We start from the raw sequence: 26889 nt of genomic DNA on the forward strand, positions 1-26889 counted from the left end.
ATTTGATACAGTTATGCCAATCCAAAGTTTGTTAAATCTATAATGGCTTCAACTTTGAACTTGGTTTCAAGTATTTCTGTTACTGGTCCTGGCATGTTGAGGAAAAATGTTCAATGAATTGTGTATGTGGGCTTTTGGAAGAGAAAGTAAAGTCTTTCTTACTCCATGTAATACTCTTCAAGCTATTAGACATCACAACACTTATTCTGAAGGAATTGTTTTTCCATCAGTTGTACTTCTCTTGCTCTAATACTCGTGAAATCCAGTGTAAGATTATTTAGGACAGCACCACAAGGATCATCTTGACTCAACATATGTTCTCTTTGGGCTAGCGTTAAAATTTTGGACCACCATCTTCTCAAAAATCCAGTAAAACACGCTATTAGTCTCTGCATGGCAGCTTATTTAGATAGTTATGGTGCCCGTTGACATTCTCCTTCATACCAAGCCATCATTTGTAGGCTTGATAATATCAATATTCCAGAAAGTTTTGGCCATAGGAACGTGTGAGATTTGCACTCGTGTTTCCCATTCTTGGCCTTATTCCTCTTGTATGCCCTCTGGCTGTTCTTGCTAAGGCTTTTTTTCTTGAGGGTCTGCTGATGAAGTTACTCCTGAGTGTTGGCCTGCTTTAAATATAGATGGCCGGGAGAATCTCCTCCTTGTGTCCACATATGTTGGATTAGCAAGGAAATAGGGTCTTCCTTCCATCATGATTGATCTTCTAGAGGAATGAGAGAATTCAATTGTTCGGCTAGATCTAAATGAACTATCTGAATCTTCAGTTTCCTATTTTGTAGCCATAACTGGCCATGGTTGTACTTGTGGCATCTCACAGCTTTCTCCAGAATGCTTTGGTGTTGTTATCAATGGAGCTCTCTTCCCATACATGAGCTGGTTTGGAAGGCTTGTCATTTTTCCAGGACTTTTCTTTTTGTTGTTGCCTTTTATAGTACTCTTGATAGCATCGTAAAGTCCTCATTCTTTCTTTATCATTGTCTGCTCATGTCTTTGCAAACATTGTTATCTTTGTGGGTTGGTTATGCCATTCTGATAGTTGTTTTCTTGTGAATCTCTAGGCTTTTTGAGTCTTCTTGATCTGCTTTTGTATCTCTTGTACTTGGATTGCCAGTTACGATTGTTGAGCAATAATTCTTCTAATGCTTTATTTTGTCTGAAGCATTGATATTGCTCCAATTAATAGCGTTTTTTATGGGTCTGAATTCTGTTGGATCTGCTTTCTGGATTATCCATTTTACAGCAGCATAATCATCAGATACTCTCCTCAGAGACTCTTCTCTAGTTTATGGAACATTGATTACACCAATAAATCTGGCTGAACAGGATCTCCGTGGCATGTGCGAGTAGGACATCGGATGCCATCATTCAATCTGGCATCTTTTACATGGATATACTGGCTTGGCTTCCTTAGGAAGGGAAACTGATATTCTACCATCTTTTAGCCTGTCTACATTTAGCGTTTCATGGACTTGCAAGGGCTTATTGTTATGCTCATATTCATTTATCAATTGTGGCATGCTCAATTGGTTTTGTTTGAAAGTTTTGGGTTGAATGATTCTTCCTTCTCCAGTAGCAAATCTGGTGATAGGAATGTTATTATGGCTCATAGAAAACATGTGGGTTTAGACTTTGTAGGTCATCGTATGGTAAACTGCAAGGGCTAATTCATCTTATTTCATAGTTAATCTATTTATTCGGACTAAGACTTTTATGATTTCTGGGAGATTGGTTTGTGTAGGACTAGGGTAAAGTTTGGTTCTACTTGGACAACTACATGCCCTTGATTGAGTCCCACCCCAACTGTTGAAATCAAAGCTTTTTCAAAAGTTTGCCATCTTATATCAAGAATGGTAAGAAAACAAGTGACTCATAGACTTGCAAGGGCTTATTGTTTTGTTCATATTCATTTATCCATTATAGTGGAAAGCTTAAGGGCATCATCAATCTATATCAGAAAAAATTCTGATATAGGTTTGTACACTTCATCCACTTTATGTTGAAATTTTGATGGAGCATTCTTTAGTCCAAATAGCATTTTTTTTCTTCACTTATAACTCTTCAAGAGAAGACCTACTACTTGGAATAGACTTCTTGAGTCTCATTGCTCCATTCACTTTCTATCCATAAGGATTTGGTTATACACTTACTAGTCTCGTCGATCAACAACCCCATTCTTTTATGATTCCATGGGTTGAGCAACGATCCAGTTTTGGAAGGGATGATAAGAGGAAAATCTAAAAATCTTTAGTCCAGAACTTTGAAATCCAGCACAAAGAACTCCTACAGTGTTATGCAGACATTCCATATAAGTTATGGTCTAAAGAAAAATACTTTGTCTCACTCCCATATAAGGAAGGATGGACTATGCCTCATCAGACAGCTTCTCTTCGAGAGATGCCTCATGATAGTCTAGCCATTCTTCTCCAGACTGTGCCCACCATGCTAAGTCTTCTTCTAGTTATTTTCATCAATAACATGATAGAAGTCTAAATTAGGTTGGAAATATATACATATATATCAACTTCCCTTTGCATCAATAGCAAGGATTAACTCTATATAGAGTTACATCACTTCACTTAATTGTTTATCCTTATTTTTTTTATCATTTAAAAATAATAATGATATATTAATACAAAATGTGTATCTTAGTTAATGTGGTATTATCTAATAAGCTCAAGTAATAATTAATTATAAGATTTGTCATTTTCAATTTAAACAGTTAATTTCTGTTGGTGTCACCTAAGTTTGGATATAAAATTTATATCTCTAAAGTATATCAACATTACTCTAGTGAAAAATATGAACAAATAAATAAATAAATAGACAAAATAGACAGTGCGTTGAAGGGTAATTTAGACTTTTCGTATAAATTTAGGCTACATTTCAGATTTCATTCCGATTCAAATTTTATGTCCAAAAGAAACCAAAGCCAGAACGAGATAGCATTCGTTCACAAAAGAAAAACAAACATGTCGGGGTTGACTGTAGCGAGGCTCCAACTCTTTCATTATCCGTCTTCCACCGTTAGAACCACCGTTATTTCATCAAAACTCCATCACTCTTTCCCCTCGTCCAATCGCTATCGTCCACGTACCCTCCACAATTTCAGCACAAGCGGGATTGCGCAAAGTTCTTCTTCTTCTTCGATAGTTGGGGATCTTCTTGACTATCTCAACGAATCTTGGACTCCATTCCACGCTACCGGTGTGTTGCACTAAAACGCTGTCGTTTTTTCGTCAATCTAACTGAATTTTAATGATGTCTTTGTAATTTATTTGATTTGCTTCCTTTTGCAGCTGAAGCGAAACGATTGCTAATCGATGCCGGATTTGAATTGTTGAATGAGAATGATGAGTGGGAGCTTAAGCCTGGTGGAGGATACTTCTTTACTAGGAACATGTCTTGTTTGGTTGCTTTCGCTGTTGGACAAAAGTAATTAAGATGCTTTAAAGTGTTTTTTATGTGAAAGCTCTGAAAGTGCTTCCTTGAAAAGTGCTTTCTAACTAGCATTTAGAATGATTACGTTATCCATTGTGTCTCCAGAAAGTACTCCTCCATGTGATATATTTTTTATTTTGATTAAGCACTTCTTTTTTGTGATATAGCTCGCGAGAGATGCTATCTTCAAAAGCGCTTTCTAATGCTTTTACGTAAACTGCTTTCAAGTTTTTTTTTATAGGACATGTTTTGAAGTGATTTATACCAAAGCACTCCCAAACGCACTTTGAATCTGTTTTTCACTGTGGGTAAGTGTTTATATGTTTTAATGGTACTTTCTCTTCTTTTGTGCAGGTATAGTGTCGGTAATGGTTTTCACATTATTGCGGCACACACTGATAGCCCGTGTCTCAAACTTAAACCAAAGTCTGCGTCATCAAAATCTGGTTATTTGATGGTGAATGTACAGACTTATGGAGGTGGTTTATGGCATACATGGTTTGATAGGGACTTAACTGTTGCAGGAAGGGTTATAGTGAGAGGTAGTGATGGTTCGTTTTTGCACAAGCTTGTCAAAGTTAAAAGACCTTTACTAAGAGTACCCACATTGGCTATTCATCTTGACCGGTGAGTTGCTGCTCCCTAATCTTCATAGAAACTACACTTTGAGCATTACATGTTGATTTCAATTGATATCTCTGTTTTTCAGTTGGCTGCAATTAATTCTTCTAACAGTTTGTTGCTGCTTCCTTATTTTTCATAGAAATTATATTTTGAGCATTATATATTGATTTCAATTTATATGTATCAATGAGTTGGTTGGCTGCAATCAATTCTTTAAGATTCATTCAATGTACAATATATAAAAATAATAGAGAGAAAATGAATTTTTCTGTTGATAGTTGTGTTATAGTTGTTGTGACCATTTCCTCGACCTTGGTTGGCTGCAATCAATTGTTTAAGATTAATTCAATATAAAATGAACAAAATAGAAAATAATAAGATTTTCTATCCATAGAGGATGGTTAAGTTTCTTCTGTTCAGCAGTGAGGAAGATACAAAATAGTAAAGAAGTGAAGAGAATGATCAAATTACTGGGTGAACTTGGTTTTGGAAGTTTGAGACATCTTGTCAGGAGTTGGTGAAATGACTTACCAACTCATGTTCAAATTTACTACTTTTCTGTCGTGCCATATTCTATCATTGTAGTTCAGAACTTGATTCATTAAATGGGTTTATGTTTGTACATGGAGTTTATGTTAGGCTTGCCAATGATCTTAAACAACTTTGGATCTGTTTCGGTATTAGAACCTAGGTAGCTTCTAGAGGAGCTACAGGGAGTGTTTATTCTTTGATCAATACTCCTGTTGGATTTACTATTGGGATTTTATAATGCATTTGTAGTTTAATATTTTTATAATTGGCGATTCTGCTATTGGTGTTGGTACAGCACTACAACTTTATGATATCCAGTGAAAGTTTTTTGCTTTCATCTCATGGACTGGTATTCATACACTCGTTTATGTAAGTAAGTTGTTTCTATTTTGGTTGTTTAGCACAGTACTGTGAACAAGGATGGATTCAAACCAAATCTGGAGACTCAGCTAATCCCACTACTTGCAACCAAATCAGAGGAAACATCTGTAGAGCCAAAAGAGAAAAGCAGTACATCATCTTCTAAAGTTACTCACCATCCACAGCTTATGCAGGTATCCTTTTAAATGTTTTACTGTCATATAGGAAGTAAAGTGAGTAATAATGATAAGATAGTGGAGGATAGATCTTTAGGTGGTTGAAATTGAGCTTTCCCTTTCAGTTTTACTTTTTTGGTGCATCTATGATAGGAAACAGAGGCAGCTAATGGTGATAAGTTATAGTTGAAACTTTTTTGACAAAACTATTGACTTTTTAGTAATTGAATATCCTATGGTATCTAAAATGCAATCATGAAGATTCTTCAGACAATTAAGATGGATTTATTTTTTGTGTGCATGAGCACCTGTCTTTAAATGATCTCAAACATTCAATCTATTTCCTGTTATTTTTAAACCTATACAATTGGACCTTCGAGATCAGTGTTTTTATTCTGTACGGATCTGTAAAATGTACTGATGTCTTGATGGTAGACTGGTGTTATGAGTTTTCTATTGGATATCAAAGATTTTCTCCAATTGTAATTATTAGCCGAACTACTTGTTTGATCCATTGCTGTTGCTTATCTGAAATTGGATGCTATTGGTGATACAGTTGGGGTATTGGTTTAAAATTTATTTGCTACATCTATTTTTAGATTTTGTCGCAAGAGCTGGGTTGTGGCACCGATGACATAGCGAGTATTGAGCTGAATATTTGTGATACCCAACCTAGCTGCCTTGGAGGCGCAAACAATGAATTCATATTTTCTGGAAGACTAGACAATCTTGCTTCAAGTTATTGTGGTTTGAGAGCTCTGATTGATTCATGTGTGTCACCTAGCAACTTATCAAGTGAACATGCTATTCGGATGGTTGCTTTATTTGACAATGAAGAGGTAAATTTGTTTCCACAATTTGTAACCATGCATAAAATAGAGCATTTTTCGTTCCTTGGATGCTTATTCAGAGAATGTTCTATCTTTCTGCTTATTCTTCTGAAAAAAATAGTCTAGATAATTAGATATTAAATATGTAGATGCTTCAGGATTATCCTCAGTCTATGAAGCATCTATGCTTGACATGATTTTGATCAAGGCAAGTTTGTAATTTTAGAAACTATTAATTGTAAGAGCGATCAAGCATTAATGTTATTTCCTTTGCTGCTTTGTCCTTTGGAGATTATTGTTATGTGTTCCAGCTAGATAGAAGGTTGAAATATATGTTCTAAACAGTTTCCGCACATTTATAGTAGTTATCTTAACGGTAACAGAAGATGAATGGTTGACTGGCCACTAGTTTTTTTCTTGGGAAAGTCATTATCATTCTTAAGTTGGGTGATAAAGCAGATGTTTGTTTCTGCTCTTGCATTGATTCAAGTTCTATTCGGCATTGTTTCTATTGTTAATGTTGAAAATCTTTTATATGCAGCTTCCCTATGTGGATTGGCTGGTATACGAAAGTTATTTCTGAATTTTAACTCCTATTGCACAGGTGGGCTCAGATTCATATCAAGGAGCTGGTGCACCAACAATGTTTCAAGCTATAAGACGCATTGTTGGTTCCTTAGCTCATGAGCATGTTAGTGAGACATCTTTTGAGTGCACAATTCGCCAGTCTTTTCTTGGTAAGCTTTAAGGCACATTTTGATTATGGTGTACTTGGATCTATAATTTATCTATTCTCATTAGTGTTGTAATATTACTTACATCAATTGTTTCTTTGATTTTTTGCTTAGAAATTAAATTTTTTTACTACTTCTACTAAATATCTCTGCTTCTTCTGTGATATTAACTTTCATTTGTTTGTCTTTTATTATTCTAATTTTAAGATACCGCATTTTTCCTTTTTTACTGAAGTACAACCGGATATGAACATAAATTATAACACAGATACCTGGTGCTAAACATTCAGACATCCAAACCTGGAATATGTTCCATGTTAATGCTCGTTTACATGTCAATTCTGCAATTTCTTAATCAACATGACCATTAATCCTTTTTTCTGTGGCGTTGTCTATGTGTAGTATCTGCTGACATGGCCCATGGAGTTCACCCAAATTTCAGTGAGAAGCATGAAGAACACCATCGGCCAGAAATGCAAAAAGGTCTTGTCATCAAGCACAATGCAAATCAGCGTTATGCTACTAGTGGGGTGACAGCTTTTCTTTTTAAAGAGATAGCAAAACTCCATAACCTTCCAACTCAGGTAACAGCCATTTTTGAGTCATTATAGCAAGGAGTAGGAAAATAAATTCAGTTTAATTGCTTGCTTTCACCAGTTTTCGACATAATTATGAAAAATCTTCTTTTAGGCACCTTATCACTACACAACAAAAAAAGTACCATTTTTCAAAATTATACGGTCTCATCACAATGATTCGTGGTCCATCGTCAAACAGTTGTTCGTGAAAAATGAATTCTGACCTTTGTGATGTGCCTTTATTTAAAAAATAATAATAATTGAGCCCTTGAAAGCTAATGCAATAATCAAATTTGAAGTTAACCCAACTAATACATACAACTAGTGGTTTCCAAGTGACGTAGCTCTAGTTTCATCATTGAGCTTAAACAGTTATTTGTGAAAAATGAATTCTGACCTTTGTGATGTGCTTCCTCCACCCCCCCCCCCCCCTTCTTTTTCTCTTTTTTAATTTTTATTAATTGAGCCCCGGGGTTCTTGGAGGTTAACCCAACTAATACATACCAAGTAACCTGGCTCTAGTTTCATCATTGAGCCATCCTAATGTATTTTAATCTTATACTCTTGGTCTAAATTTTGAGATAAAAGTTGTTACCAGCTGTTTAAAATTCAAATTTATGCTCTGAAGAGTGTTTGTAGTAGATTACATTGGAGTTATGCTACTAAGATAATTGACTGATATTCATGCTAACCATTTTCAAATACATTCAATTGTCTGAGAACGAAAAGAAGGCTTGAAGGTATTATTATCCATCCTTGACAAGGGATTATATATGTCTTAACAGGCATAAACAGTTTACATTTTGTAGTCAACTCTTTGGTGGTTTAACATTTCTGCACTTGAGTTGACAGAAATTTTAACCAAATTGTGTGGATGCTCAGTCATGATCATTGGTTAGGTCCTAAAGTCTGGACTAATCTATTTATAGAACTAGTGTACTAACCAATTGGATTTTTAGTTCGTATGCTATGAGCATATGAAGTTGATATATCTATTTTCACCATATGTTAGACACACACTATTGATAAAGATGTCTCTTATTGATAAACATAAACAATATAAAACAACTTGAAATATCAATGGTTTGCAAATCAAACTTTCCCTTCATGTGGAAAGAAATTTTTATAGTGTTATTGGACTGTAATATATGATACCTGTTTACACATTGTACATTTGTATTTTATAGCTTTTTATGTTGAAATATTTACTGCAGACTACATAACTTCCAAAATCTATACTTTTGTGTAGGAATTCGTTGTAAGAAATGACATGGGATGTGGATCCACAATAGGGCCCATACTTGCCTCTGGGGTTGGCATCCGTACTGTTGATTGTGGCATTGCTCAGCTTTCAATGCACAGGTATCTAAATTTTAATTACTTTGTCACTGATGCAGGGTTGGATGGAGTAACCAATCTACATAATTGTTCATGAGGTGACAAAATTTGCTGGGGTTTGGTCCAATCAACCTTTAGCATTTTTATGCTAAATAGAGAGACTAATAATATGTTAACTTCAGTTTTGCCACTTAAAAAGCAAGATTTTAAAATTAGTAAAAGCTGAAACTGTTCATACACATCGTGTGTAACCTATCTGTGACATAATAAGTAGGGTTTAATAAATTTATTCACTGCAACCTAGTCACATAATGGCCGTGTCTTACTGTCTTATTTGATAAACACGGGAGCAGACAAATCATGTTCCTTAGTGGCTTATATTTCATTGACTTGGGAGTCCAGCACTTTGTAACGATCTGTAATAATATAGAATCCAATCAGTATCTTTGCTAACAAAACAATTTGTTGAGTTGCATTTTTTATTAGAACCATGATATGAAATGAAGCAAATTGCTATTTCTGTATCTATTTTTGTTGATTCTAGCTGACTGCTACTCTGAAGAATCTTTTAGTGTTCATAAAGCTAATGAATTTATCTCTTAATTCAACACTGCTATCTTTGTCTTCTATTTTTCTTCTTCTAAAGACAGACTTTTGCATTCTTGATTTGCAGCGTGAGAGAGATTTGTGGAACAGAGGATATAGACATTGCTTACAGACATTTCAAAGCTTTTTACGAAAGTTTTTCCAGCATAGACAAGAAGCTAATTGTGGATTTTTAATAAGTTTTTAATTGTGGTCATTTGGAATTAGTAATATTTTTCTTCATCATACTATCTATAGTTTAGAAATACATTGTGGAACAGAGGATATAGACATTGGTTACAGACATTTCAAAGCTTTTTACAAAAGTTTTTCCAGCATAGACAAGAAGCTAATTGTGGATTTTTATTAAGTTTTTAATTGTGGTCATTTGGAATTAGTAATATTTTTCTTCATCATACTCTCTATAGTTTAGAAATACATTGTTGATCCTGAAAATGAAAATTTTTTTACCCAACATATGGATATTGGCTAAATTGAGAGGTTTGAAAAATCAGAAGTATCAATTTGATCAAGTTTTTCCTGAATCCATAGAATTTGAGGAGGAAGTGGAGCTAACATTCCGATCTGAGTTATGGTTTGATTTTGAATACCCTTTTGATAGTTTTTGCTTTAGCTCAGACAACAAAGCCTGATTCTCCTGGTTGAGCTGTTGAGCCTTCCTTCGCAGTTTCTCGTTTTCTTGAATTATGTAGCAGTTCTGCAGGTATAGCTGTGTGTTTAGCTTGTCCATACTCACCTGAAATCACACAGAGTATGTAGAGTTACCATTAAGAAGCTATATGATATTGTACCACAAAAGCTTATTAAGAGCCTTGAAACTGTAGGACTGAAATTTAGGATGACATGATGCTCTAGTTTCATGTTTAAAACAGAAGAAATACAAACCTTGAGTCCTCGGTGAAGAGGATTCAAAAGTGAAAGCACAGCTTGTGAAAGAAAGGCAGAAGTGAAAAAAGCACTTTGAGATATATAAATAGTCTTGAAAGCAATACATGTACAAATCTATCTTGTCTGCCTTTTTTCAAGTTGAGGAACTTGATTATAGAAGCACCTTTTAACCGTCTGAGAGTAGAGGAAGAGCTGGGTAATGATTAGAACACCAAAAGGGGAGCCTTTTTTAATGAAGTTGTTAGAGCATTGCACGTAAAAGCACTTAATTAAAGGGAGATGCTTAGGCCACAAGACGATTGTTATTTGCTAGCAGTACCAGATGGAGCAAGAGAGTGCTGCATGTGTTGGTGGGTTAAGATATGTTGGATGTTGTTCATGTGATGGCAGTCTGGCAGCAATGCAACGGGACAGAAGGGTTATTTCTGAAATTTCAAAACTCACATGAGTTCTTCATCACTTAGTATTTATGGGAAAAGAAAAATACAAAATTTCAAGGAAAAAAAAATTTGGTTAATTTAAAAGAAAAAAATGCCTATCAAGTCCAAGACCTTTTGTAACCTTTAAAACGCTTTGTGATGTAATATTGAGTGATACCTATCTAGAATAGCTTCCAAGTAGACTTACTGAAATGTTGAAAACATTTCTTAATTATTTGAAGTTGCTTGAATTACCCATTCAGGATAAGAGATCCAACAATTTGTCAAGATTTACCATTTCTGTAAATGCAGTAAAATAATATTTTGAAATTTTATTATGCCAATGGTTAGTAAGTTTGAGTTCGTGTCAATAAAATATATAGCATTATTTATTTCCTCTCTAATTTAAATTTGACCTTTTTAAATCTAATCGAAATTTAGATAAAATTAGAACATTTATCCGGTTTGTCCACCTTGATGAACAATTTTACTGATGAACACACACAACTCCAGAACATATCCAACATTTGCCCCGACTTGTCTCCCTTGGCAAAAGAATTCCAAACCGAAACTCGCTTTGACCACCCGACGGACACTCCCTGGACTTTTCATATCAGATGCTTTTGGCTTTAGAAATTCTGACACGGTAATCCTTATAGGACAAAATCATAAAAATAAAAAATCCGCCACAAGATATTTACAAAGAGGTCTGGCTAATTTCTTCAAATAAATTTTAGGACATTAATCAAAAGATTTGTCAAATTACATTTGTTCTGGCAAAGCATAAAGACGGGAAGCAACTGATCTTTTATCGAAGAGGGGCGTAGCAGCAAGCACACCAAAGCTCCAACAAGCCAAATAAAAATTGCCAGCTCTCAGAGAAAAATTCATCAACTTTTCCTGCTCGCCCCGATTCATGCTGTAGAAAAGGTGGAACGGTGTATTTACTGGTTTGATCATATCTTAAATCTAAGCAAAACTTGTAGACAATATAAAGAAAGATGAGGCTATGTTGTCAAAGAGACTTACCTTCATTAGAAAACAGTGCATATGTAACCAGCTACCACACTCGATCTATTCGTTATCATCCGAGGCAAACAGAAGCTCTCAGCTCGTCCAGTCAATGGATCTCTAAAAGATTGAGCTTCTTATCCTTTTCATCAAGGATAAAGCTCCAAGTGAGACCGAGGATGGTGGAATGGAATGATTACTCGATGTCTATTTGAAAAATTCTCGTTCCTGTCCACCTCGGCTCTCTATGCCTGCACTCCTGCCAACTGACATATCCGTGCATCAGTATACCAGCCCATAATATTTGAAGCTCGAGTTCCAGCTGGCAGGGTGCAGGCATGGCCCAAGCCCCTCACCGGGGCCGGGCTAATCCAAAACTCGTGTCAGGTTGCTGTTGAGACTGCACAGGCACAACATAAAATGGATAGTCAAGCAAAAGCAGGAAAAAGACCGCTACTAAGATATGAATTCAATATTACAAATGAGAACTGCAGACATCAATCAATTTGGTTTCATTAAAAAGAACATTAAACTAGCAGCTCCACACTCGTCATCTTTTCATTGATTTGTCCCAGCCGTTGAAGCCATAGTTTGTCTATAACTTTATTTCATTAGAGGAGACGATAGATATTTTTAACAAGTATATCTCTTCTGGGTCATCTGACACACTAAATCAGGCCTAAAACATCAGCCAACTGATACCAAGATCTGGCTGGTGAGGGGCAAAATTATGGAAGCTGAACTTACACTAGAGATTGAGGATTAGCTATATGCTATATGCATCATCCAGGAAAAAGACGTGTATGAAAAATGATCAAATATATATAGCCAACCAAATTGTACCGTGGAAAAGATGCCATCTAGCACACTTGCAATTGCAGAAAGGTTTTCACAGAGGTCAGGTAGAGAGAAAATCATAATCAAATCTTCCAACATCAGTTACCATGTAAACTGGGACAGGTAACAGAATGTAGTACAAAAGCGTAGCAAAAGTAGTTTAGTCAGTAAACAATAAACCATATATCTTATTTAATTTCTGAGTCTACACCATATGATGATCAATAAAATGTAAGCTGCTAATAATTTCTTATGACCATAGACTTTCTTATGACTACTCAACCCATCCACCAGATCTTCCACAGCATTGCTCATGCACCATGAAAGAACATGAAAATGTGATTCCCATTAAATTTATTCCAAAAAATGAAAGAGCAAGTATTCCAATTCATTTGAGGTAGCATGTATCTAAAAGAAATAAGGTTTCGACAGTGGGAAAGAAACTATTTGGAGCTTTCTAACGAAAACTAGAAAAGTAGAATTAAAAGACTTTTCATACCTGTGAAAAAGGTTGGTGAACATGTTCATGAGAATGAATAAAAGGCATTCCAGGATGCTGACAAGGATACTGGGAGGAATGCATGTATATGGCAGCCGTGGAGTGCGCACCAACATGATTTGGATTAAATGGAGGCATCATTGTTTCTGGATGACCATATCTAAGTCCTCTGGGGGCTGAAGGTGCAGCCCATGGCCCAGGAAGATGTTGAGGAAGAGGATGAGGATGGTGCTCATTAGAAATCTGAGGCCTATGAGTTGATCCAAGTTGCGGGAATTCAGTGTTATAGTTCAAAGCAGGGGCGTACATAGGTTGTATGGAGTATGGTCCGCCATTGAACCCAAACCCAGGGTCAAATCTTTGCGCATACCTGAGAGGTAAGAAGGAAAAACACAATTGTCTTAGCTAAGCAGTCCACAAGAGCATAGTTGTCAAATCTGTCAATGAAACAGTTAAAATCCTAGAACAGAAACCAGTCCAGCGTTATGTATTATTTTATTAAATTTATAACATCCTTGCTACCTAAAGAATTTTCATCCGTACTCATTATTCTCTGTTATTATAAAACTTAATTTCCATACATATTGTCGGGCAATGCATACAATCAACTGCAAATTGTTTTGAAATCATAAAGCTTTCATCTCCTGGTCAAAGTTGAGTTGCTCAATCAAAATATTTAAAAGAGAAATCGCATTATCAAAGTCTAATTAATTAAAACTTAATAATCAAACAAGACTCAACCACGAGCAAATGAAGAGTCTATAAAATCAAGTGCAATGAAGAAGATGCTGCAGAACATGACGGAAAGCTGTGCACGGCAAAATAGGCGAAACCATGCTTACAACATTGGACAGTTTCAGACCATTTACATGTCGGGAGCCCAGACCTGATTAGTAGAACCTTATATACCATTCAAAAAGCCAAATATCCAGTAGAAGAAAAAAGGAAAATAAAGAGCTGAAAGCACAAAAACAAAAAATAGTTAAGGTTACATTTTGAACTAGCAGACCAAATAATAAGACTACTCACTATCAGGTGTGAACAGAAACCATCTAATGAAAAGGAAAACTTTCCTAGTCATTTATATAGCAATTAACTAATAGCAATTTGAATGAGAAAGAGAAAGCCAGAAACCAGCAATAAGGAAAAAGTTTAACCTCATTGTTCAACCAGGATATAACCATCATCTCCCTCCCAAAAGCAGAAATTCAACCACATCACATACAAACTTAATAACTCCTGCAAAAGGCCCAAGACCCGAATACATCAAAAAAAGCAAAATAAAATGCCCAAATTACCTATCATAGCTCCTGTCATAATCAGGGTCCTTGCGGTCAACTTCACGGTCTCGAAATATGGCGACCCTATTGTTTGGTTTATACCTACCCACTGGCTCCTTTTCCATCCTATTTCTTGCTGACCTACTGCTACTAGAAGAAGAATCAATCAGACCCCTTCCAGAATTAATATCAGGAACACTGGAAATAGGTTTCTCTTCCATCTTCAACACTCCCACCGGACCCACTCCCAATGGACCATCCTGCAACTTTGGCTCAGCTTCTGGTTTTCTAGTGTCACCCCCGCTAACATTATTAGAATTAAATATCCGTGCACGAGCCCTATTATATTCTTCTTTTCTTTCCTCCACACTTTTGGAGCTATTTGCCTTTGAAGAATTTGAATTTGAATTGCTCAAAATCTGGGATTTCTTTTGTGGCCTCTGTTTAATTGCAACCTTGACAGCACCACTGTCCTCAGAGGGCAAATTTACAGGGATGTCTGCCAAGCGAATTGGAGGGAGCCTACACTCAGAAGTCTTCCTAACAATGATTCTGGAACCAGAACCGTCAGGTAAATTATTGTCCAACAAAACCATTGACTGCAGTGAGTAATGTTGTGCCACACGGTGTGCAGCCAAGCGCAAATATGAAGTAGGCAACTGCTGAAACTCAAATTGCTGCTGAGTGGGATCACGAATGAACTTTTCAACATCTTGCTCCATCCGCAGAACTGAACAAAAGAGATTTGGACCATTATTGTTAATAGAAGATGAGTTATACAACCAACAATAATATTTGAAGGATCTGAACACATTTTTGCTCATCTTTCAAAACCATACATGCACAACAGATTCAAGCTCAGTTACATTCTAATAACTGCACAGTTAGAAATTCAAAAACTCATTAATCTCTGATTAGGTGCTGCCGCATTATTGAATGCTTCAAAACTATATTGAGAAAAATACAAACTGTGTAAGTATTTAGAGAATGTGCAAGTATCCAAACAGGCTGAAAACCAAGATAAAGCTCATAAGCCGAAATATCATCAGCTGCATGAGGAACTTGCAGTAACTTATAATAAAAAATGAACAATCTAACAGATAACATCTGAAAATACTATGCACCCTCTCAACAACAGTGCAAAACCAAGAAGCGAAAAACTCGTTCACAACTTTCAATTTCGCCAACTAAGCTTTTCAAACATGGTCCATGATTTATAAGATACTATGTATGTCAATCTCTGCAAACACAGAGTGTAACCTCTATAAATTCACTAATTTCAGTCATTGCACAGTTCTCCTAATAAGCTTTCACTCTCTACATGATTCTGCAATACACAGATTAGTGTAACAAAATCTTCCTCTTCTCTGAGTCCCAGTCCTTACCGAGATTCTATCTTTCCCAGTCACAAGATTAGAAAGTCTTTATGTTATCAATTTTCTACAACTCATTTTCCCCGGCCATCTACACCCATCATGAACGCATGAAAATCATTAATTAGTCATAGTAACATTTTCATTTCCTGAACATAGCTATTACCAATGCAAGTCGCTGTCAAAACTTTGTAGCGGGAAATATCATTATAACTTCATTATCATCAACATCACAATGATGATGTATCATTAATACAATGCACAATAGTACAGTAATCCGTAAACAACTAAATAAGCATAAGAAATTCATATGTCCAAACAGAACAAACACACAGGAAAAAACCTAAAGACAAACTTACTGGAAAGTCGTTCGCGAGGGTTTTGGATAGCTTCGCGAAGGAACTGATCGACCTGATTGATAACATCCTCGGAGAATTTATTATCAGCTGCAGAGGCGGAAGCAGCACCAGCAGAAGAAGCAGCGTCGGTGAGGTCGTCGAGCTGGTGAGGGTTCGAATCAGAAGAGAGACCCAATCGGCTCATGGTGGCGTCCAAATCGGCGACCTCCCATGACTCCGGGGCTCCGAGATCGTCCGCCGCAGAGCCCTCCATGAATCGAGTCTCGAGAGGAGGGAATCAAGAGAGAGCGGAGAAATTAGGGTTTTCGAATCGTGCGAGAACGAGAACGAGAACGAGGAGGCGGAGAGAGAGAAAGGGATAATGATCATCAAAGAAAGTGAGAGGAGGAGGAGGAGAAGGAGGAAGGATGGGGAAAACGGCGTGTCGTTTTGGAGATGGAATTCATAGGGGGAGAGCGAGGACCGAATCGATCTAATTCTAATCTAGAGAGAGAGAGCAGAGATAGACACAGAGAGATAGGGTTTGACGATGGTGGACGTGGTAAGGGTGCTACGGGAAGTGTGGCTTGGGGCCGAGAGGCTGGGAAAGTTAGCGTATACGATTCTTTGCCACGTGGCGTTGGGAATTAGTGGGGTTCTTTTGTCCCTCCGTCCGGGGCGATGATTTTCAGATTTTGTGTGATTGCTTACAGCATGTGCGAACACACTACGTAAGTTTTGTAATTTTGCTTTTATCCGCCACAGTTAGCCTAAATATACTTTTTAGGTCCTATTTTGAAATTACTGAATTTAAACAGTTTATTTCACTAGTTTTAATAAAATAATATTTGGTAAAATTCATTAGAAATTATTTATTGCATAAGTTTTTTTATTTTTACAATAACTTTTAGAAGTGAGTAAGGGGCTGCTTTTTTGTTAGCAACTTAATAAATAAGTCACCATACTTTTTTAAAGTTCTTATTATAACATTAATATTTAAGTTATTTTTCATCTGCCCCCACATGTTTCAACAAAAGTTGACGCCCACTCTAATGTTTCAACACCATCACGACGCCCTCTAATTAGCAACTTTGGCCATTAGTTTTGACAGTAAAAGTGTAAAAGTAAGATTTGACGCAAATGATTGAGGAGAAAAATATAAAAAAGACAAAATGCACTATTTAAAAGGGTAAAAGTGAGGATTGACCCAAACGACTAGCAAAAAATAAAAAAAGGAAAGGAAAGGAAAGGAAAAATGCAATGTTAACATAGATTGACGAGAATAGTGATGTTATAAATCATTGCACTCATGTACTGTTATAACATTGCAACTCTGCAATTTTAGCTGAGATTAAACAAAAAAGTATGGGTTTTTGGAGGGAATAGCACATATTTAGAGGATAATTTCCCTCCATGATACTAATCCTTCACTTATCATAGCTCTTTTTTGATAAGCCATGTCGTATAGAGTGTATAGAATGAATATGTTGTCATTTGTGGTGAGTGAGTGTGAGATAACTCTCTCTATCTACGATGCTAAAGATATTGAGGTGGGTTCCTTTAGTTTTGAATAATTTTATTTTGCTCTTATTTTTAAGTAATTTCAACATGAAATTGAATGTCCAATTTCTTTGCATGTTGAGTTTTAGGCATTTTAGTCATAGGTTTCATGCTATTGATGTTTTTCTCACTACTAATTTTTTGAATTTTTTTTCATGTTCTTTGCATGTCTATTTGTGTTTTTAATTATTTCTTATATCACATTCATGCCCTTCATTTACATAGTTACTTCCCATTTTCTTTCGTAATTGTTTATACCTTTGCTCTGCTCTATCAATGGATGTTTAGAAAATTATTAGACACGATTGAGTATTTTGGGTTAAATTAGTTGTTCATCAGTTTTATTCTCAATTATAAATGAGTTAGTGTCACTTATTTAGTTATTCATGTTGTTTTTATGCCATAAGTGTTTGATTGTTGGAAAAAGTGTTGACTATTGTTTCTGATACTTTATTTTGCGCATCATTTCATTATTTTATGGTGGAAAAAATGGTTGATGATCAACCAACAACATTTCTATTTCATTTATGGGCCAAAGACATTTTATAAGTGAAGTTGACCCAGATAAAATGAGCACAATTATTCTTGTGAACAAAGTAATGAAACTAGTGTATAAGAGAGAGATGATTTGGATGAGAAATTCAAGCTAACTGTTACACAATCATGGGACAATCTGTTGATTAAGATCCTTAGTAATGATGATCTATTCAAATTGTAATCATTGTATAACCATGAGGGCCTCTCTCTCATGGATCTTGAACTGGAGATAATGTCATTGCCTGTTAATTTAGTAAGAAGATCACTTACAATCAGGTAGATGAAAACACTACCACTATTAACCTAAAACCTTACTACCAAATCCTTCTTCAAATGGCAACGAAACATCACCCATATTATAATTAAACCTCTTTCAAATGCTATAATGATGAGGCTAGTGCACTTAACTCATCACAATCCCAAACTAAGCAAGCCCTCATCCCTAGAAGTGATGCCAACAAGAAAATTAGAGTGTTAAATGCTAAGGCATGTAATTCGTCATTGTATGAAGACTTTTTGGACACTTACTTCATATCACCATCTTACTACGAAAAATCAAGCCCTTGTAACAGCAATGAAACTAATCAAATAATGGTTGATTTGGCTATAAATGAAGAAAATGAGCAACATTTTCATACTTCCTCTATGCAGTAGAGACAAACCTCATTTAATTCTAAATTCTTATCCTCATTGCTACATAAAAAATCACCTCTACATGTTTTCATAAACAATGATGAAATATTAATATCCCAACTACAAATGCATCCTAACCAAACACTCCAAAACTTAAATCACAGGTTTGCCAAATAACTAATCTCAATACTAGTCAACCATAAAAACATAATTTCAAACACAGAGATGAATACATAGACTCACCATTTTGCGGCAATGACTCTGATAATAGTGTCTATAGCCTTTCTGCTAGTGATGATAATGATGTCTATAACCAACCCACTGAACTTGGCCAGAATACAAATGAGCCTAAAGTGTTTCAATCTGATGATGACGATGCTGATGAGCTGTTATCATGTTATTCTAGTGATGAAAATTAATTTGATACCTGTTTTGGTGAAGATGGTGATAGAGTGATAGACCAAATGGTTTATGAAATTAGCGCCAATATTTATATTCCTGTAGATGATCTTCTTGTGGAGTTCTTTATGGGGCAATACCTTAAAAATTACAGAGCTGTTGTTAAAATTTTATTGTTAAATAAAGATGTAAGAGATCGAAATAACACTTTAATGATGTGTTTACTAGGAATAGGTTGGAATCGGAATAGGCTAGAATGGGAATGAGAATGGGAAATAGGAATCAGAATAAGTTGTTTATTTAAGCTGTCGGAATCGGAATCGGAATTGGAATCGGAATCGGAATGAACTCAATTCCCATTTATGTGTTTACTTTACTCTGCAATTGGAATGGATTGTTTCAAATTACTAAAATACCTCTTGTTGCTTATAATGATAAAATAGATTAAGGATAATAATAATAATAAAATTAATAAAATATTATTATTATTCATAATAAATAAATTAATTATAAAATAATAATAATAATTTATAGTAATATATTATTGTTCTTTGTTAAAAAAATAATTATTATTTTATTATTTTTAATAAAAATAATATTAAACTACTAATAATAATAAGAACAATTATAATATTTTTTATTGATATATATTACTATTATTAATTATATAATTGATTTTTTTATTATTAATAATGAATCATAATAACAATATTTTTGTTGTTGTTGTTGTTATTATTATTATTATTGATTAATTTTTTATTTTTTATTATTATTATTATAAAATTTGTATGGTCCAAAATCAACAAATGACAACTTTTCCAGTAAATTGCCATCCGTCCAATTTTGCATTAGTGATAAGCTAATAACTTGAAACTAAAATAATAATAAGTAAACATAAAATGCATATTTAAATCCAAAATAATTCTTAACACAACATATGTTCCACCAACATAAGATTAATTAAGTCACATAAAGTCCCACCAACATAAGATTAATTAAGTCACATAAAGTCCCACCAACATAAAAATCCAAAATAAATCACATAAAGTCTCACCAACATAAAATGCATATTTAGATCCAAAATAATTCTTACAACAACATATGTTCCACCAACATAAGATTAATTAAGCCACATAAAGTCTCACTACATAGTTAAATAAGTCACATAGTTATAAGTTTTAAATCCCAAAAGCAGCACAAATATAGAGCTTTAACATCATAACTAACATTGGACTACACCTCACGACAAAGCATTTGCAACACATATCATTTCTTGAGGTGATCGGGTAAGGTAAAGAACACACAGAGCAAATCATGTTTCGAGGCGAACATACTAGTGGCGTCATATATTTCCTCATCAGCCAAGCCTTTAATTTTGCTCATTTCTCCATATAACATACTTTGTAAATCAGCTATTTCCTATCGCTAGAAAGTGTAGTAATCAAACCATCTATCTTAAGGACCATTGTTGCCACCGAGTCAGCCATTGTCCCAATCCTTGAGCACATGTGATCAAATAATTTATCTTTATTCTTCATTTTCCTTCACCTATTCCCTGAACTACTTGGAGCATAATCAACTTGTTGATGAGAAGTAGCATTTGGTTGAGGAGTGTATGACATATCATCATTAAAATCCTCCATAATCGGCTCATTATTTGATTCACCTCCGAAATAGACATTATTTGACTCAACTCCTAAATTGACACTAACGTTGTCATTTAATCGAACTTCTTCCTCATCATCATCTGCATTCCCAGCATTAGTCCCAGTTGCCCGATCTCGGCCATAAATCTCACCAAATACATAATAATGTAGAAATGATTTATTTAATAAACCAGCTGCATCTTTTCGTTTTTGTTAAAAAAAAATGTATAAGTAACATAAATTAAGAAGTATAAATTACACTATAAAATTTAAAACTTTACCTTAACATACTCATCAAAAACATCCCTTTTACACATTATCATCATCTTGTCATTATCCCACCCAAAACCGCTAAGAGATAACATATCACTCATGACACAATATTTTTGCTTCAACCATTTCACTCTAGATTCAATGTGAGGAGAAGCTTTCAAACCACAACCGGCAATTTTGCTTCAAGCTTGTTTTCTAATTGTTGTAAGTACCCATTCTTAAAACCACAATCCGACCTCCACATAGGATTTTGACTCAATTCAAACTAGGGGTGGGTATGAGTTGGTTTGAATTGGGTTTTAAGTCAACCCAAACCAAAGCATAAAAGTTTGGGTTCAACCCAAACCAACCCATTTTGGTTTGAATTTTATTATCAAAATATTTTTTATTTTGATCAATATAATTATATAATAATTATTAATGATTAAATTGATACTAAAATAAGAAAAAAAAATTATAGTGGATAAAAATTATAAATAATAAATATTACAATAAATTAATCCTTAAATTAAAGAATACTAGAAAATTAAAATAAAGTTTAATCACAAAAATTATTAATTTTCAATAAATAAGAACGTAAACTCTAATAATAAACTTCCACAAACATGATACCAACAGGTAAATTCAAAGAAAGAAAGAAAGAAACCAACTTATGTGAGTGCCATTTAGTTAAAATAATAAAATTTCTTTAACTAAAAAAAATGTATCCTTTGACTTATAATTATTGAGATGACAATTTTCTATCAAATGGTGTTTTTTTTTCAATAGGTTGATTGCCAATAAATTTTAGGATGGAGGATCAATGTCAATAAATCCCATCAAAATAAAAAACGGAGTATTATTTATGCTACAGTATTAATATAGCACACAAAATGTTAATTTTATTTATAATAAGATTTATAATTTCTGTCACAACAATATTTTACCAGTGAAATATCATTTCTCATAATTATTAATTATTTCCTTCCAATGGGCTAGGTAACTATACCCTCAAAAACCATCTCATCATTATTACTATAATTTTCCTTAATTTAAATACGAAAACAACAATATAGATTTGGTGTTTTTCTTATTACTGTTAGAAACATAAAAGCGGTAATTACGTAAGTATAATATGAATTCATAAATTAAAAGAAAAGATTTCATTTCATCAAACACTAATTTCATCTCATTTAATTATTTACAATAGCATTTATTTAATTCATATTTGTTTTTACATGTTACTTTCCTTTTCTAACTGTTAACAATTAATCACGCTGTAAACAATTTAATAATGACCTTTCACTTATTTGTTTTTGTTTTCATTTATTTCATTTGACAAGTTTGAGTGTTGGAGTTTGGTTCCTAGCCCATGGGTAAACCATACCCAACCCATAATGAAGTGGTTTTTTATATAAAACCCACATTTAACCAATTTTCATAATTTACCCAACCCAAACCATTTAATTTAGTTTGGGTTTGGGTAAACCCATGGGTTGTGGGTTTATGCCCACCCCTAATTCCAACAAGAAGTCAACTAATGCATTATCCTCAACAGTTGTCCAAAAATGTTTGTTCATGCCCCAACCTCTAGGAGCTGGAGTGGAAAGAGAACTCATTCTATATGTCCAAATATAATATGAACAGTCAAACAACAATACAATTTTCAATATAAAGGAACAATACAATATCGAAATTTTAAAAACAATACAATATCCAATCTAAAAAAAAATAATACAATATGTAATAACAAAGCACAATATAATATCTACTGTCAAATAAATAAAACAATATCCAGACTCAAAGAACAATACAATATTCAAACTCAAACAATATAACATCCAATGCCAACAAATAATATAACAATAAATGTAAAATAATATTACAACTCCATGACAAACAACTCGAATTCCGCAAAGTCCTTCACAAACTCTTCATGCTTGTCTACTTGCGTGCCACGTGTTTCACATCTCTTGGGCCATATTTTGTCTCCATAAAGTCCACTCATTAGAGGGCTCAATGGTATTAATAATCTCTGAGTCAGTGTCAATACCCGGAGGTGGCTCATTATCCATTTCTATTTCCATATCATCGAAAGGCATTTCTTTTCTAATGAAATTATTTAGCATACAACAAACAAATATTGTACGCCTTTTGTTTTTACATCATAAAAGGTAGGACTTCGTAGTATAGCCCATCTCTTTTTCAACAATCCAAAACATCGCTTAATCACATTTCAAGCACTTGAGTGCTTCATATTAAACAACTCTTCTGGGGTAATAGGTTGGTGTCCATCCCTAAAGTCACTCAAATGGTAACGTTGCCCTAAAAATGGTGAAAGAAAACCCATCCCATTAATATATCCACCATCAATCAAGTAATAATAACCTATTAAAAAAATAAAATACAATTACAAAAGTCATCATAATTTAATCAATCTTAAAATTTAAACATAATGATAGTTAGATGTATTACCATGCGGAACTTTTAGACCATTTTTTTCTAGACACAGCATCTTTTAAAATCTGCATATCATGACTTGAACCTTTCCATCCCAATAACACATAAATAAATTGCATATCTTGCGAACAAACTCCCAAGACATTTGTTGTAATGATTTCGTTTTTCCTAGTTCTATATCTTGGTTTATCAGCCTCTGGAATGTGAACCTTTATATATGTACCATCTAATGCTCCCAATCAATTCTACATTACTAATAGGAAAAAAATTTAAATTAATTAGGAAGAGATTTTTTTGAAGTTATTATACACAAGTGTATAATTAAAAGCAATATCTATTATAATACTATACGTACCTTAAACCATTTCCATTTTGAGTTCATTGAATTCTCCAACATTGGCTCATGTTTTTTCTAAAATTCCTTTTGGCATATAATCATTACCTTTAAACACTCATGAAAATATTTACTAATTGTTCATCCAGATCTTTTAAAATTGAACTTAATCACTCGATTCTTTGTATGGTGTGCTAAAATATTCAAAAACATTGCAAGCATTTCCTCGGGTGACAATTTCCTACTACCTACGAAACCCCCTTTCTCACGAAGTAGCTTGCATAATTTGTAAAAAGTTTGTCTATCCATTCTTAATTGTGACAAACACTTCACATCACTTTCATAAATCAATTCATACAAAACATTCATTTGTTGGGAAAGTCTATAGGATGACCTCGAAATCAATCCTTGTTCATCACGTAACCGAAGTTGGGCACACATAGCAGAGTATAGAGCCATAATCATTTGCAACATCATCACCAAATTTTGTATAATTATAACGACTCTCTTTTTTCTAGCTAATAATAGAGTCGTTCTAATATGTTTAATTACAAACAAACACAATCATATTAATTAACTCTATCAAATATATGTAAGCTCAAAACCAATATATGTAAGCTCAAAATTTAGCTGCAGCCACCATTCATCACATAACAAAAAATTAATCATCAAAATAGTCATTAATCAAGCATAGGATAAAATTCTATAGTTAATTTTTTTTGTTTGTGAATTAATCAAGGATAGCTCAAAATTTAATTCTATATTTAATTAATCTAAACATAATTTAATCAACTAAGTCTCAGACAAACATATTAATAAATTTTTGTTTTCGGTAGATATCAATTTTGCTCATATTAATCTTCAATTCATGCTACAATTTTTGTGTTAAAAAAATTATTTAATAAAAATGATGAAGAATGGAATGGGCTGAGCTCACTGATACCTGTAGCGGTGATGATAGTGACTGGAAGCTTCCGGTCGGCGGTGAACGATAGGCAAAGACAAGCGGCGAAGCTCAAAACCGGCAATGACAGAACCCACAACGAGATCAACGACCATGAGCCGGCGATTTAAGAGCCAACGACAGGGACCAATTGTAATGACGATGGGCAGTGATTTAGAACCGACGACGACGGGGTGTGCTTTTAGAACCGATGAGTGACCGACCACGATCAGGCTATGGCATCCAGCTTCGAAGAAAAAAAGAACGGGTTCTAAAGATTTTACCTTTTTTCTAATTTTCAGTATTTATATTTTTTATTTAAATGAGGGTAGTTTATGAATATTTGAATATGATTGGGGGTAAAATGGGAATTCCCGGGAATGGGAGATTGATTTCCACCTCCCCTAATGGGAATCAATCTCCAATTCTCCAGTCCCAAATAGTTGTGGACCCTACTATTATGATTCTGATTCCGATTCCTGCTTCATTTTTGCGATGTAAACGCCGTCAATCATTTCGATTCCGGATTTCGATTCCTCAATCCGAGAAGTAAACGCATCACAAAAGAATTAGAATCACAATTAGGTGTTCATGGTTGGTTGTCCTTGGTATTTGCATGTTTCTAGGACTAGATTTGGAGATACATTTATGGTTAAGTCTTATTACAATGTGCATACTTATCAGAGATTGTGAAAGAACCCATACTACACTGCCCAATTTGTAATATCTCAATCTCATAATACAATACTTCTAAATCCTAAAACCAATAGTACCTTTATTTTAAGTGAGCTTGATAAGATGTATAGTTGCAGAGTTGATAAACAGAAGGTTTATAGGGCCAAGAACATTGCTCTACAACCTAGTAGGGCTGATTATGAGTCAAGCTATGGGGTCATAAGGTCATATGCACATATCATTTTGGACATAATGCCAAATCCATTGGCAATAGTTTATGTGATTAGATTACACGGAAGTCATCCTAAAACCCACTTTGATATATGCATCTTTTCCTCTCTAGCACTTAGAGAGCATTTTAAAAGGGGTTGTAGACCATTTATTAGCATTAACAAATGCAATTTGAAAGGGTCATACAAAGAGATTTTTTTATCAACAGTTAGTATAAATGCTAACATTGAAATTTATCATATTGTTATCGGTGTATATAGTGTGGAGAGCACAAATACATGGACTTAGTTTTTGGGACATTGAAGGAGTATATTAAGGATTCAAGGAAATTGACATTCATATGTGATAGATAAAAGCAGGGTTGGGCAGAACTGAACTGAAATTGAAAAATTCGGTTCGGTTCATTTTTTTGGTCTTAATTCGATTTTTTTTAAGCTAAAAAACCGAATGTGTAAATACCAAATTGAGCCATTCGGTTTGTTTCGATTTTTGGATAAAAAATTATAAAGCTTAAATTGAACCGATATCATGGCATTTTTATAATCTCACGATTACATGTATATACATATGTTTGCACCGCTTTCAAGACTTGCTTTCACCCCATTGCCTGCACAACCCAAACCCTAAGTCCCATCTTTGCAACTAAGTGCCTGTTTGGTATGGCTTATTTAAGAGCCATAAGTGCTTATTTAATTGTATAAGCACTTTTTAAAAAATTTTATGGTGTTTGGTTTTTTTTTTAGTAGAGTTTTTTTAGCTTAAATAAGCTAATTTACCTCTACTAGAAAAAGCCCAAAATTTGAGCTTTTAGGAGTAGAGGTTATAAAGCTTTTCTAAAAATATATAATATAAAAAATATCACACAGTTTAATGGTTCAAAAGTACTTTTTTTATTGACAACCAAACATTGAATGACTTTTTGTCCAAAAGCTCTATTTTGTATAAGCTCTACTGCTATAAGCTCTACTGTTATAAGCTCTATTTAATAAGCTGTACCAAACGGAGCCTAAATCCAATTCTGCTAGTGGTCGGTGTTGCCAAATCTTTGCCGTTTCACGACCTTTGCTTCTTCATTGCCAAATCTTTGACGCCAAATCTTCAAACAACTGCTTCTAAATCTTCATCCATTTCTAATTGCGCCAAATCTTTATCTCCACTCTCCAATTTGCTGCTGTTGTCTATCGTTGTCATATTTTTAAATGAATATACCTACATACATACATACATATGTATATACATATATATATACATGTACATATGTATATACATATGTATATATATATACATATACATGTACATGTATATGTATATATATATATATATATAGCTTGCTCTATT

General features: G+C 34.2%; 2 protein-coding genes across 3 annotated transcripts; one reads left to right on the top strand and one right to left on the bottom strand.

Annotated features, from left to right (window-relative positions):
- The first annotated feature begins 2943 nt into the window (after positions 1-2943).
- On the top strand, positions 2944-9593 carry LOC18045013 (probable aspartyl aminopeptidase). The gene is made up of 9 exons (XM_006436558.2): positions 2944-3225; positions 3318-3453; positions 3814-4086; positions 5021-5168; positions 5750-5989; positions 6585-6717; positions 7117-7298; positions 8542-8654; positions 9304-9593. Exons 1-9 carry the CDS (start codon positions 2991-2993, stop codon positions 9410-9412), a joined length of 1569 nt encoding a protein of 522 aa, XP_006436621.2. The 5' UTR covers positions 2944-2990; the 3' UTR covers positions 9413-9593.
- A 1345-nt stretch (positions 9594-10938) lies between these two features.
- On the bottom strand, positions 10939-16561 carry LOC18044925. Of its 2 annotated transcripts, XM_024185262.1 has the most exons (6): positions 15903-16561; positions 14189-14900; positions 12891-13260; positions 11573-11954; positions 11310-11462; positions 10939-11195 (listed from the first exon to the last, which is right to left on the bottom strand). In XM_024185262.1, exons 1-4 carry the CDS (start codon positions 16153-16155, stop codon positions 11907-11909), a joined length of 1383 nt encoding a protein of 460 aa, XP_024041030.1. In that variant the 5' UTR covers positions 16156-16561; the 3' UTR covers positions 10939-11195; positions 11310-11462; positions 11573-11906. The 2 variants fall into 2 exon arrangements, with proteins under 2 accessions (XP_024041030.1, XP_006436624.1); XM_006436561.2 differs by lacking the exon at positions 10939-11195 and having other exon boundaries at positions 11240-11462.
- Positions 16562-26889: the final 10328 nt, after the last annotated feature.

Source organism: Citrus clementina, unplaced genomic scaffold (genome assembly GCF_000493195.1).
Source record: "Citrus clementina cultivar Clemenules unplaced genomic scaffold, Citrus_clementina_v1.0 scaffold_4, whole genome shotgun sequence".
Taxonomy (NCBI): Eukaryota; Viridiplantae; Streptophyta; class Magnoliopsida; order Sapindales; family Rutaceae; genus Citrus; species Citrus x clementina.

Excerpts from the sequence above, each read along its gene's own strand:
- LOC18044925 (XM_024185262.1), bottom strand. The coding sequence starts at position 16,155 with ATGGAGGGCTCTGCGGCGGACGATCTCGGAGCCCCGGAGTCATGGGAG. Across the intron at positions 13,261-14,188 it reads TATGACAGGAGCTATGATAG|GTATGCGCAAAGATTTGACC; the intron begins GTAATTTGGGCA and ends CTTACCTCTCAG. Across the intron at positions 11,955-12,890 it reads TTCACCAACCTTTTTCACAG|TCTCAACAGCAACCTGACAC; the intron begins GTATGAAAAGTC and ends GTGCCTGTGCAG.
- LOC18045013 (XM_006436558.2), top strand. The coding sequence starts at position 2,991 with ATGTCGGGGTTGACTGTAGCGAGGCTCCAACTCTTTCATTATCCGTCT. Across the intron at positions 6,718-7,116 it reads AATTCGCCAGTCTTTTCTTG|TATCTGCTGACATGGCCCAT; the intron begins GTAAGCTTTAAG and ends GTCTATGTGTAG. Across the intron at positions 8,655-9,303 it reads GCTCAGCTTTCAATGCACAG|CGTGAGAGAGATTTGTGGAA; the intron begins GTATCTAAATTT and ends CTTGATTTGCAG.